The 13,129-nt window shown below is 32.8% G+C and overlaps 1 protein-coding gene across 1 annotated transcript; it reads left to right on the forward strand.

Annotated features, from left to right (window-relative positions):
- Nucleotides 1–4,406: 4,406 nt before the first annotated feature.
- On the forward strand, nt 4,407–7,852 carry LOC145015774 (arogenate dehydratase 2-like). Its single transcript, XM_078974248.1, has 11 exons — nt 4,407–4,854; nt 5,260–5,327; nt 5,440–5,532; nt 5,620–5,820; nt 5,912–5,992; nt 6,257–6,352; nt 6,685–6,762; nt 6,860–6,949; nt 7,046–7,098; nt 7,319–7,400; nt 7,481–7,852. The coding sequence occupies exons 1-11, from the start codon at nt 4,656–4,658 to the stop codon at nt 7,538–7,540; spliced, it is 1,101 nt and encodes a 366-aa protein (XP_078830374.1). The 5' UTR covers nt 4,407–4,655; the 3' UTR covers nt 7,541–7,852.
- The last annotated feature ends 5,277 nt before the right edge of the window (nt 7,853–13,129 follow it).

A 13,129-nucleotide genomic window follows, 5' to 3' on the forward strand; every position in this document is an offset into this window, starting at 1 on the left:
ATACCGCCATACACGACATTCTTTTCTCTCGATCGTTTCATTCTCTCGTTTCTCACTGCTTACCCGTTTTCTTTTCTCTACTTCAAAGAAGACACCGATCTGCCATCCATTTTTCCGCAATTGGTCATCTTTTGCATCTCTACTTTAATTTTAGGTTTTTGGTCTCTTGGCTAAAGTTTGAAGAACAGTTCGATCGGTGATTAGGGAACTAGCGATGCGTTCTTTAATCATAGAGGTAAAGTAATTTTGTGATTTCGTTTGATGGTGTTTTAGACTACACCCTGAAGCTTCTGAATAGTTTTTACTACTTCTGTTTCATCCTTGTCTCCATTAGTTTTTTATTTAGATTTCAAACAATTAAATGGTTCAGTCAAGAGGAGATACAAGAAAATATGATACCAATTACAGTTTGATCGACATTGTATTTCTACATTTACTTTCTACTTTTATTTTTAACATTTGATGTTTCTTTTTGGTTTCTCATAAGCTGGAAAGTCCCCAAGAAGCTTCATGGTGTGTATCGCAGAAGAAGAGCCATCTTTCTCTCTTAGAGACTTGCGGTTGTTTGAATGGGCATCCCTTTCCAGGCGATATTGACACAATTTTCTAATTTACTTTTCTTACTGTTCATTGTGTTGTTATTAGGGATAATTGTGGTGTGTAATTTGTGTTTGTTACTAATTCACATTTGGCATTTGTTTTGGACAGAATTTTTCGCTTCCCCCTTATCTCATTGTGCTTTGGTGAAGTAAGTTGGCGCATGAAAGAATCTTCTTCTATTAACTCCTTACAACCACTCCTCTGTCATCAATGCCGAAAGCTGATCGATTGTGTATTATAACATCCCTAGCCCTTCCAACGTCTATATGCCCATCGATTTTTTATCTTCATCTCTTATGCATTAACAATTTTAACTGGCAAGTCAATTAGGATTTACTTGAATTGTCGATTGTCTGTCTACATCCGTTTCTATTCATAGGTTGTTTCGTTTTAAATTTTAACTGATTTTGATCTAATATTTGATATTTTTGCATTTTTATTCTCGGTGGTGGTGAAGGAATTTGACGCAAGCTTCGAAATGCAGGGCTTGGTATGTTCTTTCGTCACTAATCTGTCATTTTTAGCTATATTTCTCTTCCTTTTTTGTCTCTATCTAGAGAAGATAGAACGCAGTGAGTTTTTCCACTTCTCTATTCCACACAAAAGCCCAATTTGATTGCATATATGAAATATAGATGCGAGAAATAACATTGTTAGCTATAAGTTCTAGGATTTGTTGTTCCATAATTGTAGTTCCGTTCTTCAGTGGATTATGGTGCTGACTTTTTTTTGTTGAAATTATGTGATTTAAAAAAAGTTTTTTGTAGTGTTAAATGGCGCTAGAATGCTTGTATCATTTTTAAGTTTGACATATTTTGCACCATTTAGTCTTCGCCGTTTAGGTTCTTGTTGGATGCATCCTTTCTATTGAACATATAAGTTATTTAAACATGTTTTGTAAAGTAAAATGATTATCAGTCTATAATATAATCTAGATGGAAAGTTCAAGGTTGGTTGCGTGCGTGGCTTTTCAATTGTTTATTTTTAAGTTTGAGTCATGCAAATATGGTTTCATGATTATGTTCTAAAACCAACTTGTTTTGTATAGCGGCTTTCCTATGTTTCTTCTGGTATATCAAACATATCACATAGATTCATATAATGTTTTGGGAAAATTGCAAGAATAGGAACGTACTTTAATCCTACCGACATAGGCTATGTGCTTTATAACAAAAATGTTTTATGATTTTGCTTTTAGTTCTGTTTTTTATTTCAGAATTGACATGGAAATGTTGAGGAGTTTTGTTTGTTGCAACGTTAATTAGCTATTGATCCCTCGGCTAACGAGTTGTCTATAAAGTATGACTTTAAGTTTTTTTTTTATAATAATTAGAATTATAGAATTATTGACTTTAATTTGCCGATGTGGAAGCATATATAAGGCATGGACGAAGGTAATTTTTTTTCCGTACAATTGTAATAAAGTTGTAAATGCTTTTATTTGATTAAATATTTATTTGAGATGTTTTTTTTATTCTAATACTAGGTCATTGGGTTGCTGATGAAATATGGGCATCTTATGTTGAAACCTTGGTGGCATGTTTCTTCTATGATTTCCTAATATCTAAAAACTAAATTCACCAATTTACCTGTCATCATCGTTGCAACTATTAATATGTTGGTTTTGGTCGTATAAGATTCTTTTACTTTGTTATGTTTTAAAAGCATTTTTGATATTTAACTTATTCAGATTTTATGGTATTGTCTATAATGCTTTTGGATTTTCAACTTTGTTCTGTGAAAATTGCAACAAAATTTGTTAATAACACTTGATAAAAATCAAAACAGTTCCTTTTGTTTATGGAAATTCTAAGTTCAATATAGTTCTTTGATCTTTGTTTTGATTTCAGATTTCAGATGTCAAGACTGGAACAATCGAATAGAAATTGTAGTGATTTCCTTCATGTTGTCTATCTGTCTGCTTAGTAGTTAAACTGCGTGTTTTAATCTGGCAAATTGATGCTTCTTTTCCATTCAACAATTATGTAGAATAGAGAGATTTTAATCAGATTCCAGCCTCTTAAGTCTTAATGCTTGTGAAATGGAAATTTCATCAGGAAAGTATGGTATTTTTCCATTCAACAACTATAACTGTATTGCGTGTCTGACACTTAAATGCTATACACCAATAATTATCGTGTTGAAAGATTTGCAGAATTTTACAAAGAACCCTCCGTGGTTCGTGCTTAGCATGGCCTTAGACGTCCCTAGTATATATATATATATATATATATATATATATATATATATATATATATATATATATATATATTCCTTAGAACTAAAAAAACATAACTATGTGTCTATGTTCAATATAAAATTTACAAAGAGTCAACTACAATTCACGAAAACTAAAAAACCATAAGTTAAAATAGACTAATCATGATATTGAACCATCTACAATCATTGCCAGGTAACAAATATTTTATCCTTTCAGGTTTAAATCCGTTGTTAGCACCACCATATTTTTCGGATACATGTAACTCCAATGATGCTTCAATCAACTTTGCATCCACTTTAGAGTAGTCCATGTGTGTTTTCTTCGCCCTACCTACAAAAAAAATTTAGATAATAGATGCTTGAAAAATAATTCAACAATCCTAACAACCCATATTTAAAGCTTCATAACTCAACAATAACTAAACCAATAAACTTTTTTTTGAGCCACATACATAGACAAGATAGACAACTACAATCTGGAAAAAAAATTGCCTCATTCTGATCTCGTATGAAGATTTTATGGTGCTTCAAAGTTGGTCAAAAAGTTTACAAAATGATGAAATAGTTTTTAACAATTTTAACAGCCCATGTTTAGGGCTGTATAAGTCAGCCAAATCTTGATCAATTAACATTTTTTTAGCCTAACATGTAGCCAAGATAGAGGAGTACAATTCGGGACAAAAATCAGCTCATATTGATCACGTATGAAGATTTTATGGTGGTTCAAAGTTGGACAAAAAAGTTAAGAAAATGCTGAAATAGATTACAACCACCTTACAACCCCTATTTAGGGTTGTATAACTCAGCCAAATCTTAATCAATTAAGCCTATTTAGGGTTGTATAACTCAGCCAAATCTTAATCAATTAAGCTGTTTTTCGAGCCTAACATGTATCCAAGATATAGTACTACAATATGGGAAAAAAATCAGCCCATTATGAGGTCGTATGATGATTCTATGGCTTTTCAAAGTTAGGCAAAAATTCTAAAAAAAAGCTGAAATAGTAAAAACAGCAGTAATAGGCCCTGTTTAATGCTGTATAACACATCCAAATCTTAATAAGTTAAGCTGATTATTGAGTCTAGCATGTAGTCAAGATAGAAGACTACAAACTGGGAAAAAATCAGCTCGTTCCGAAATCATATGAAGAATTTATGGTTGTTCAAAGCGGGGATAAAATTTTACAAAATGCAGAAAAAAAGCGAACAGCTCTAATAGCCCATGTTTAAAGTTGTGTAAGTTGGTGAATTCTTAACCAATTAAGCTATTTTTTTATCCTAAAATAAAGCCAAGACAGAGGACAACAATCTGGTAAAAAAATCAATTCCAATCCATCTCAAGTTATAAACATATTTAATTTTCTAATTGATTCCAAACATTAAAATTGATAAGGAAATAAGGTTTTTTTTAATGCTTTCTTCCTCAAATTTTAATTTAGCAAGGACTTTCTAAACCCTAAAATCTTAATTTCGTAAACAACAAAATCCAAAATTTCATAGAATCATTTTTGCCAAAGTGATGATGATTTCTTATTCTTAATACAAGTAAAAAAGAGATAGTTGTGTGGTCATTTAACAATCTCACGTTTTTGATATTTTAGTGACTTTTGATGTTTTAGTACTGGTTCGGGTCAAATTGCTCACAACTTGACCCGTTTGAAAATGACCCTCCCTCCGGCGTCCTCCCTTAACCCCCGTTAAACTGTCACCACGGCTCACTAGAGAAAACGTCACCGGCATCCAAAGGAAAACGCCGGTTAAGCACAGACCACCACCTTCCGTTTCCCCTGCTGCGACTGCGAGTTTGTGTGAGATTATTCTCAAAATTCAAGCGCCATGGCAGCAAAACTTCAAGGAGCTTCGATAAGTTCCTCTTGTCATCCACCTTCCACAAAAAACTCTCTATGTAAAATAAAAGTAATCACCACCAGAATTTCAATCCAGAGAACAAATCAAGCTCACCGACGGATATCTAAAATAACATGTTGTTCTGAGATTGGAGCTGCTTCTACGAATTCTCGTTCGCAAAATAAAAGTAAGTAGATATTATTATTGCTTCCTTCTGAAGCAAACTGGTTGAATTTTAAACTTTTGTTCTTCCTTGATTTTAGATGACCGACTGAGTAAGTATTGCTAGTATTTCATGTTATCGATTTGGTCGATAATCTGTCTGAATTGATCCGAAAATGTTTTTCAAGGAATCTTGAACTATAACTTCTCGATGAAATATACATGTAAACATCTCTCACTAAGCATCAACATTCATCTAAGTGTCTAGGAGATTGAAAATCTAGGTTAGCAATTGGAATTGTTAAACTTGAATTCATCTTGCTCTACTTCATCTTCTAACAAATGCATTGGGTTTCAGATTAAAAGCAATTATAACATATATCATATGAATTTTGAACCATAGCCATTAATCTGTTTGAGAAAATTGCAGGGCCTTTGACTACAACCGATCTCACCGGTTCCTTCAAGGATGGATCTGGAATCCGAGTAGCATACCAGGCATGAGATTGTATACTTGGTTGTTGCTTTAGCTTCATGATTTAGTTACAAAATAAACATAACCCTACATTTACAATTCACATATACTTATTAAACAATATTCATTGTGAAGGGTGTTAGTGGAGCATACAGTGAATCTGCAGCAGAAAAAGCTTACCCAAATTGTGAAACTGTCCCATGTGAGCAATTTGATATTGCATTTCAGGTGAGAATTCAACATCACTGATCATGATCATACCTTCACTCTATATCTATATCTTGCACCATGAATCTCACAAAATTTTGGATTCAGGCAGTTGAAAACTGGATTGCTGACAGGGCAGTTTTGCCAATTGAGAATTCTCTTGGAGGTAGCATCCATAGAAACTATGATCTATTACTTCGACACAGGTTACATATTGTTGGAGAGGTGCAACTCTCTGTTAGACACTGTTTGTTAGCCAATCATGATGTCAAAATTGAAGATCTTAAAAGGGTTCTCAGTCATCCACAGGTATGCTCAATGTTCTTCATCTCAATTCTTCTTTATGTTTAGCTTTACTTTTTTTTTTTTTTTTATAAAGATGTGTTACACTTATTTCCAGGCTCTTGCACAGTGTGAGCACACATTAACAAGGCTAAAAGTGGTCAGGGAAGCTGTAGATGATACAGCTGGTGCTGCACAGGTAAATCACACCTTATGGAGCAATTATTTGCAAGATTTTGAGGGTATTAATTAGGGTTTAGGGTTCACATAGTTTAATAAAAATGTGTGATTTTGAGTCTTATATCTCAAATACTCTTAAGAAGACATCTTCTTGTGGATCAAAGATTGCAACTTTGTCATTTTAGGAGAAAATATAGAAAAGCATAAGGTAGTTTATCGTTTTATTGATTTAGGCATTGAATAGAATTATTATTGATGATTCAATTGTTGATGTGTGTTTCAGTTTGTTGCTCAACACAAACTCAGAGACACAGGAGCAGTTGCGAGTGTTGGTGCTGCCAGGATATATGATTTGACTGTTCTAGCTCAAGACATACAGGTCTAGATACCTGACATGACAGAATAAGTTGTACTGTGTTTTCGTGTGGATTGGACTAAGACTGAAACTAATGTGAATGAGACAAAGATTCAAACTTTTTCTGACACCCAAAAGGTGGATTAGATCTCATGTTTTTGCAAATGATGTAAATGCCCTCCTCATCTCAACTTTGAAAATAGCCCTAGAAATGCCCTCATCTGCAAAAAATAGTGTTTGTGTAAAAGACATAAATGCCCTCCTCATCCTCTTCTGTTGAAATAGCCCTAGATTAGAAAGAAGATTTATGTAAAAGACATAAATGCCCTCCTCATACTCATCTGTTGATTTTCCAGGATGATTCAGACAATATCACTCGATTTCTCATGCTGGCTAGAGATCCGATTATTCCAGGCACAGATAGGCCCTTCAAAGTGAGTGATATCCACAAGCACAATTAAAATAAATAAATAAATAAAAAAAGGTATTTTTGATATAATCATTTAATTTTTTTATTAAAATTTAATGCAGACGAGCATAGTTTTTTCCTTGGATGAGGGTCCCGGTATGCTTTACAAGGCACTTGCTGTTTTTTCTATGAGAGATATTAATCTCACCAAGGTTATATTCATGTCATATGCTTTTCATAATGTCAAAATGTCGTTTTTGCCCCTAATGTAAAACCAAAATTCTTGTACCACTTATTCATGTGATCAGATGGAAAGTCGTCCGCAGCGGAAACGACCTCTTGTAAACAATGATGGTTTGAAGTAAGTTTTATGACAATATATGCATAAATTAAGTGCTAGTTAAAACTATTCAAATTATATATATATATATATATATATATATATATATATATATATATATATATATATATATATATATATATATATATATATATATATAACCAATATAATATGCATAAGAACATTATGAAGATTATGTATTTGCTAATTATGACAAGTTATTTGTGAATTTAATATACAGGCATTTCGACTATCTCTTCTATTGTGATTTTGAAGCATCGATGGCTGACTACAATGCCCAAAATGCCCTTAAGCATTTAAAGGTGAAATTGTTTAAAAATGCACAAGTTTTATTTTCTATTTTTTACAAGCACATTGATAGAAAAAATTTATTTTCTGGTAGGAGTTTGCAACATTTTTGAGAGTTCTTGGTAGCTACCCAATGGACATCAATTTGGTATGACTGAACCTGGTCAACCCTTGATAGTATTACTTAGTAGGTCAAGGGTTAAAAAAGTAAATTTCCCATTTAGATGACTGTCATATACATTGTACAAAAGTGGCTAAAAGTGTTCATGGGTTAAATCCACATGCTTCAAGATTCAAAAAGAAAAGAAAAGTAAAATGTTTGGAATAGTGGATGATGATTAGGGTAGATTATGCATAGTTTTGGTGGTAGAATATTTTTATTTTATTGTTATTATAATTTATTTTGTGCGCACATCTTGAGAAGTGTTTTGTTCTAAAAAGTTTAACTCTAAATAGTTAAAAGGTACATTATATATAGTTTTGGTGATTGATATATTACATCTAGACAATGGTTTTGTTATATGGATTCAATTGATTTTCAAAAGTTCCATATAGCCTTGATTAAATGGTGAATGTAGGAAATATCAACGTAATTCCATTCATTTGTTTATTATAGAAACCTTTTTTTTTTTTTTTTTTTTTTTAGTAAGTTAAAAAGCGATAAACCAGATTTTCCCAACATCAACATTTCTTATATTATTTGAGGACAAAGAAATAGAAGGTTTTCATGATACTTACAAATCAAACCTTATCTACTCTTAAAACTATACACTGAACCTATACTACAAAGGTTTTCAATAATCGATCAAGAGCAGAAGGATTATACAACGAAGAAGATAAACTATTGTGAAACCCTAAACAAAAGGAGAGAGAGAGAGAGAGAGAGAGAGAGAGAGAGAGAGAACAATCATCTGCTACTCCCATTATTATATATCTTGAGTGATGGATATAACCCATAGATATGAATCGAGTCTTTGATATAACCCATGGATAATGATTCGTGCCTCACCTGCAGTTTGCAAGAAACGAGCTGCAACCCACAACATTTCCACAATAATAGAAATGACCTGAAAGCAATTTTGAAATGTAACCTTCTAGGCAAGGTTGTAGGCCAACAACCGAGTAGCAAGTACTCAGGACACCTCGGGTAGTACTCGATTGGGTAATTCATGTAGAAATATTTGTAGGGAACTTATATATGTCAAAATCATAAGTTCAAATCTTAAGTTGATTGAAATATATAACAAAATTAGATACATGTGAATACACAAAATCTGAAAAACATATAATGGCCTCACTTCGTGAATAATTACTAAAATTTTAAGATATATATATATATATATATATATATATATATATATATATATATATATATATAGTATCACATGTGTGTGTGTGTTAAATAATAAATCGTTAAGTATATTATACATATTAATCACCGAGTTGACCGAGTTTTACAACACTACTCAGTTCAGTAAGGGTCGATGGGGGAGTACTCAGGATTCTGTAACTCGCCTCGGTAAGCGGCCGAGTATCGAGTACTCGGAGGAATCATCGGCCAACTCGATGAGTTTTACAACAATGCTTCTAGATTATGCATATATATATATATATATATATATATATATATATATATATATATATATATATATATATTGACTTAAAACTTGAACTACATAATAAATATCAGGTCTAGTAATGGTAAGATATATTAACTTTCCAATAACTTTTTAAAATTCAGTTTTATTTATCAGTAACTCATCATTTTTAACAAAATCACCAGAACTAACAACTAGATTAGTTTTCAAAGGTGTGGTAACTGGCTTGCAGACAAGCATACTATACTTATGAAGAAGTTCAAGACAATATTTCTTGTGATTTAAACATAAACCATTACTAATACTAACAACTTCCATTCCCAAAAATATATTTAAGAACTCCAAGATATTTTATTAGAAATTGAGTTTTAATAAAATCTGATACCTTTTTTTTTAACTATGTTTCATGGCTTCCAATCAAAATTATATCATCTACATAAACTAATAAAACAGTAATAGAATCTTAAAATTTTCTAATAAACAAAGAGTAATCACTAACACTTTGTTTAAATCCAAACATGAACAAGGAAGCACACAATTTTTCATTCCACTTTCTAGGGGCTTGTTTAATCCATACAAAGATTTAACAAGTTTGCAAACCTTAGTGTCATTATTAGTGTAATATCCAGATGGAAGAGTCATATATACATCTTTAGAAAGATCTCTATAAGAAAAACATTATTTATATCTAATTGATATAAAGACCATGAATTATGAACATATAAAGATATAAGAATGCAAACGGTAACAACTTTTGATATTGGAGAAAAAGTTTTCTTCAATGTTGAAACCTTTCCTCTTATTATACCCTTTAGCAACAAGATGTGCTTTATAATGTTTAAATTCTCCATTTAACTTATATTTAATCTTGTAAACCCATTTACAACCAATAGGTTTTCTATTTATAGGCAAATTTGTTATATCCCAAGTATGATTACAATGAAGAGCTTCCATATATTCATTCATTGCCATGATCCAATTAGGATCAGATGAAGCATCATTATAATCTTTAGGTTCGATAGTATTATTTATGTTAGACACAAAACATCTAGTTTCATTATTAAGGCAAGAATAGTTAATAACTCTCTTTATACCATACTTATATTTGCCCTCAACTACATAGTCAACATACTTAACAGGCATATGTGACTCATGTCTAGACATAGAGGACCCAATAGACTGAATAATTGAAAGAGTGGTATGCAATTGACTACCTTCCTCAAGGACATTTGAAAAAAAAGGCTCAAAGCCACCAGTAGGAGGCACAATTGCCCCTACACTTTGGTTGCTAGCCTCACTAGTACTAGCCTCATCCATGTTGGTAGCTACATCAACACCATCCTACTGGGGTTCTACTCTTAGTTCATTAGAATATTCATTACTGTTAAAATCATCTGTAACATCCCATTTTCACTACTAAAAAATTTCATTTTATTAAAGTAAAACCCAATTATAAATCCATTATTAAGAAAACCATTATTCTAAAATATATTTATTGAAAATTAGTGTATTATAAGGAATGCATAATCCTTAATGTTGCTGATGAGTGTGTACAGTCCCGCCTTCGCCTTCCTACGATCATCGATAAAACTTGAAAAACATAAATAACTGGGTAAGCACAAAGCTTAGTGAGTCTTCCCCCAAAACACCCCATACGATAAACATACAAGCATGCATAACGAATCACAATCATTGGAATGGAATGCCCAAGCTCAATCAGTCCGTGGATTGGAATGCCAACATGCAACAAATCCAATCTATCACCGGTCTGGAATACCTAGGGTTTGTTGCCTTACCACCTCAACCTAACTGCACTTCTCGAGCCTTTGTGCCTACGTCTTGCACCCGACCTACACCGGGTATCTTGGCTTATAACACAAAGCAGGACCGGATTAATCCACTACTACCATATGTCAACATATAAACAATCAAGGATCAAGTATGCACATAATACATGCAAACAACAATCATACAACTCACTACCGCCCACTAGTCCTCACATGACACACTGTCTCGCCACCAACTAACCTCCATGAAATGTGTAACCATAAGTAACTAGAGGTGTGATAGCCACCCAAACAGATGATCATACTCTAGAGCCACAATGTGACAACCCGATACTTTTCCAGTCAATAAAAGTCAACCCCCTTAAATAAAATTTCAAATTTTATTTATTCCTTTAAGTTCATGTGGGTTAGAAAATAATCTAAAATATATAAATGAAGATTATATAAGTTTTTGGAACAAAAAATATTCGAAAAACTCAAGATTTCTCCTCGAAAACAGTGAAAACCATTCAGCCATCCATTTTGTAACGCCCATGTTTCTGGGCTAAGCATTAAAGATGATATAATAGTCTAGGTCAATCTTTGTAACTCGTTTTGAAGTAATAAAAATGTATTATTTGAGTATTATGTACTTTATACTTAATTATAATAAATTAAGCATAAAAAATATAATGTTAGATAAAGCTGATATCAATGAAGAAAGTTGTAGTGGTCGTAAAAAGGATTTCGGAGATTAAAAAAATACTGAAATCCAAGTTATAACGATGAAGTTATGACCTGTCGAAGTTTCACGACAAAACAGACACAACACCGGGAATCGTAAAAGCGAATTTACGATAGAGTACTTTTTAACCTTAGGGTTTTAAATGGAAGTTTTAAAGTATATCTCCACCTTCGCATGGATATGAAGAACGTCAAAAACAAAGCTCGTATGCAAAAGTTATGGCCTTCCGAAGATACAGCTATCTGAGAGCATGACATGTGTTAGGAAACCCTAACCTGACTGGGCTCACAACGTGAGTAATAATTCTCACAACGTGAGGAGTCAAAACACCACATTTCTAAGAAATAATATGCATGGCAAGTCTACAGAGTTATAAGTGAAAAGCACACGATGTGAGCAAGGATTTGTCATGAATTGAGGAGTCAGAGGGACACCATCCGAAGCTAGGAACACATGGCGGCTCTACGAAGTGAGTAGGATCGAGCTTACGATGTGAGCATGCTTGGCTCACGATGTGAGAGACCAAAAAAAGACCCCAACTTTCGTATTTTTGAAAGACCCAAACTTTCATACTTTACAATATCATTACTCAAAAACATGCTATTTGCATATTCATAAACGCAATATTTTACATTGATAAAGGGATTTACAAACTATTAGATACAAACCTTCTATTACAAAGTGTTATATATATATTACATAACCACCCAGGATATTGTAATTTATACAAACATAAACTGTAATACAAAAGTACTATTACAAACTACTCTAAATCTTTCAATAGTATGTAAACATACTAATTACTTATCACCTGCAATTGTTAAACATTGATAGGGTAAGTAGTGACGCTTAGTGAGTTCAATAATAGATATAATATAATGTTATGCCATATATATACTTCAATGTGGCAAAAAGCAAAGAGGAAAAACAAGATGTATGTGAGATCATGTGACAAACGTTCATATCAATCAAAGACATTATTCAAAGATATACTTTTCAATTCTTGATATACATCAATAAATCTTTGGCCCAAATGGCATAGAAGACATGCAATTTCTGATTAACATCTTGTTAGATTTTAGGCTTATAGTCTTGTCTAACCATTTTCCAATGCCATAGAATAGAAGTCATTCTCTTACGGAGACATGCTCTACATGTTCCAGAGGCTACGTACCAGTACCAATGTGAATCTAAGTCCTTTCACTGATCACATGGTCAAAGGTATTACAATTGCTATAAACATAGTGAATAACACGAGAAAATAACTCAGAATAATGACGCTGAAAAGCACATAGCACATATAACACATAACATACAATTGTTCCTATATATTGAACTCACCTTAAGTTAACCGGGGGTTAAAATAGTAATTTGGACATCACTTCTGCTTTAAATATGTCTTTCTATGTTGAAAAACGGGAGCTTAATTGAAAACCGGGCTCTGCGAAGGTAGGGCTTCACAACCGAAAAGATAAAATTTTCGGGCTTCTCGGGGGTCTTGGGATGTTTTTCGGGTGCTAAAATTGATACGGGGGCTTCGGGGAAAGTCAAAATGAAGAAAATATGGAAAGAGGGGCTAAAAGTGGCAAATTTCCAAAGTTAGTCGGCAAGGTTCGCAGCCCCCTATATATAGG

This window comes from Lactuca saligna, chromosome 9, assembly GCF_052625555.1.
Source record: "Lactuca saligna cultivar CGN05327 chromosome 9, ASM5262555v1, whole genome shotgun sequence".
In the NCBI taxonomy this organism is placed as follows: Eukaryota; Viridiplantae; Streptophyta; class Magnoliopsida; order Asterales; family Asteraceae; genus Lactuca; species Lactuca saligna.

Excerpts from the sequence above, each read along its gene's own strand:
- LOC145015774 (XM_078974248.1), top strand. The coding sequence starts at position 4,656 with ATGGCAGCAAAACTTCAAGGAGCTTCGATAAGTTCCTCTTGTCATCCA. Across the intron at positions 5,328-5,439 it reads GAATCCGAGTAGCATACCAG|GGTGTTAGTGGAGCATACAG; the intron begins GCATGAGATTGT and ends TTCATTGTGAAG. Across the intron at positions 6,950-7,045 it reads GAGATATTAATCTCACCAAG|ATGGAAAGTCGTCCGCAGCG; the intron begins GTTATATTCATG and ends TCATGTGATCAG.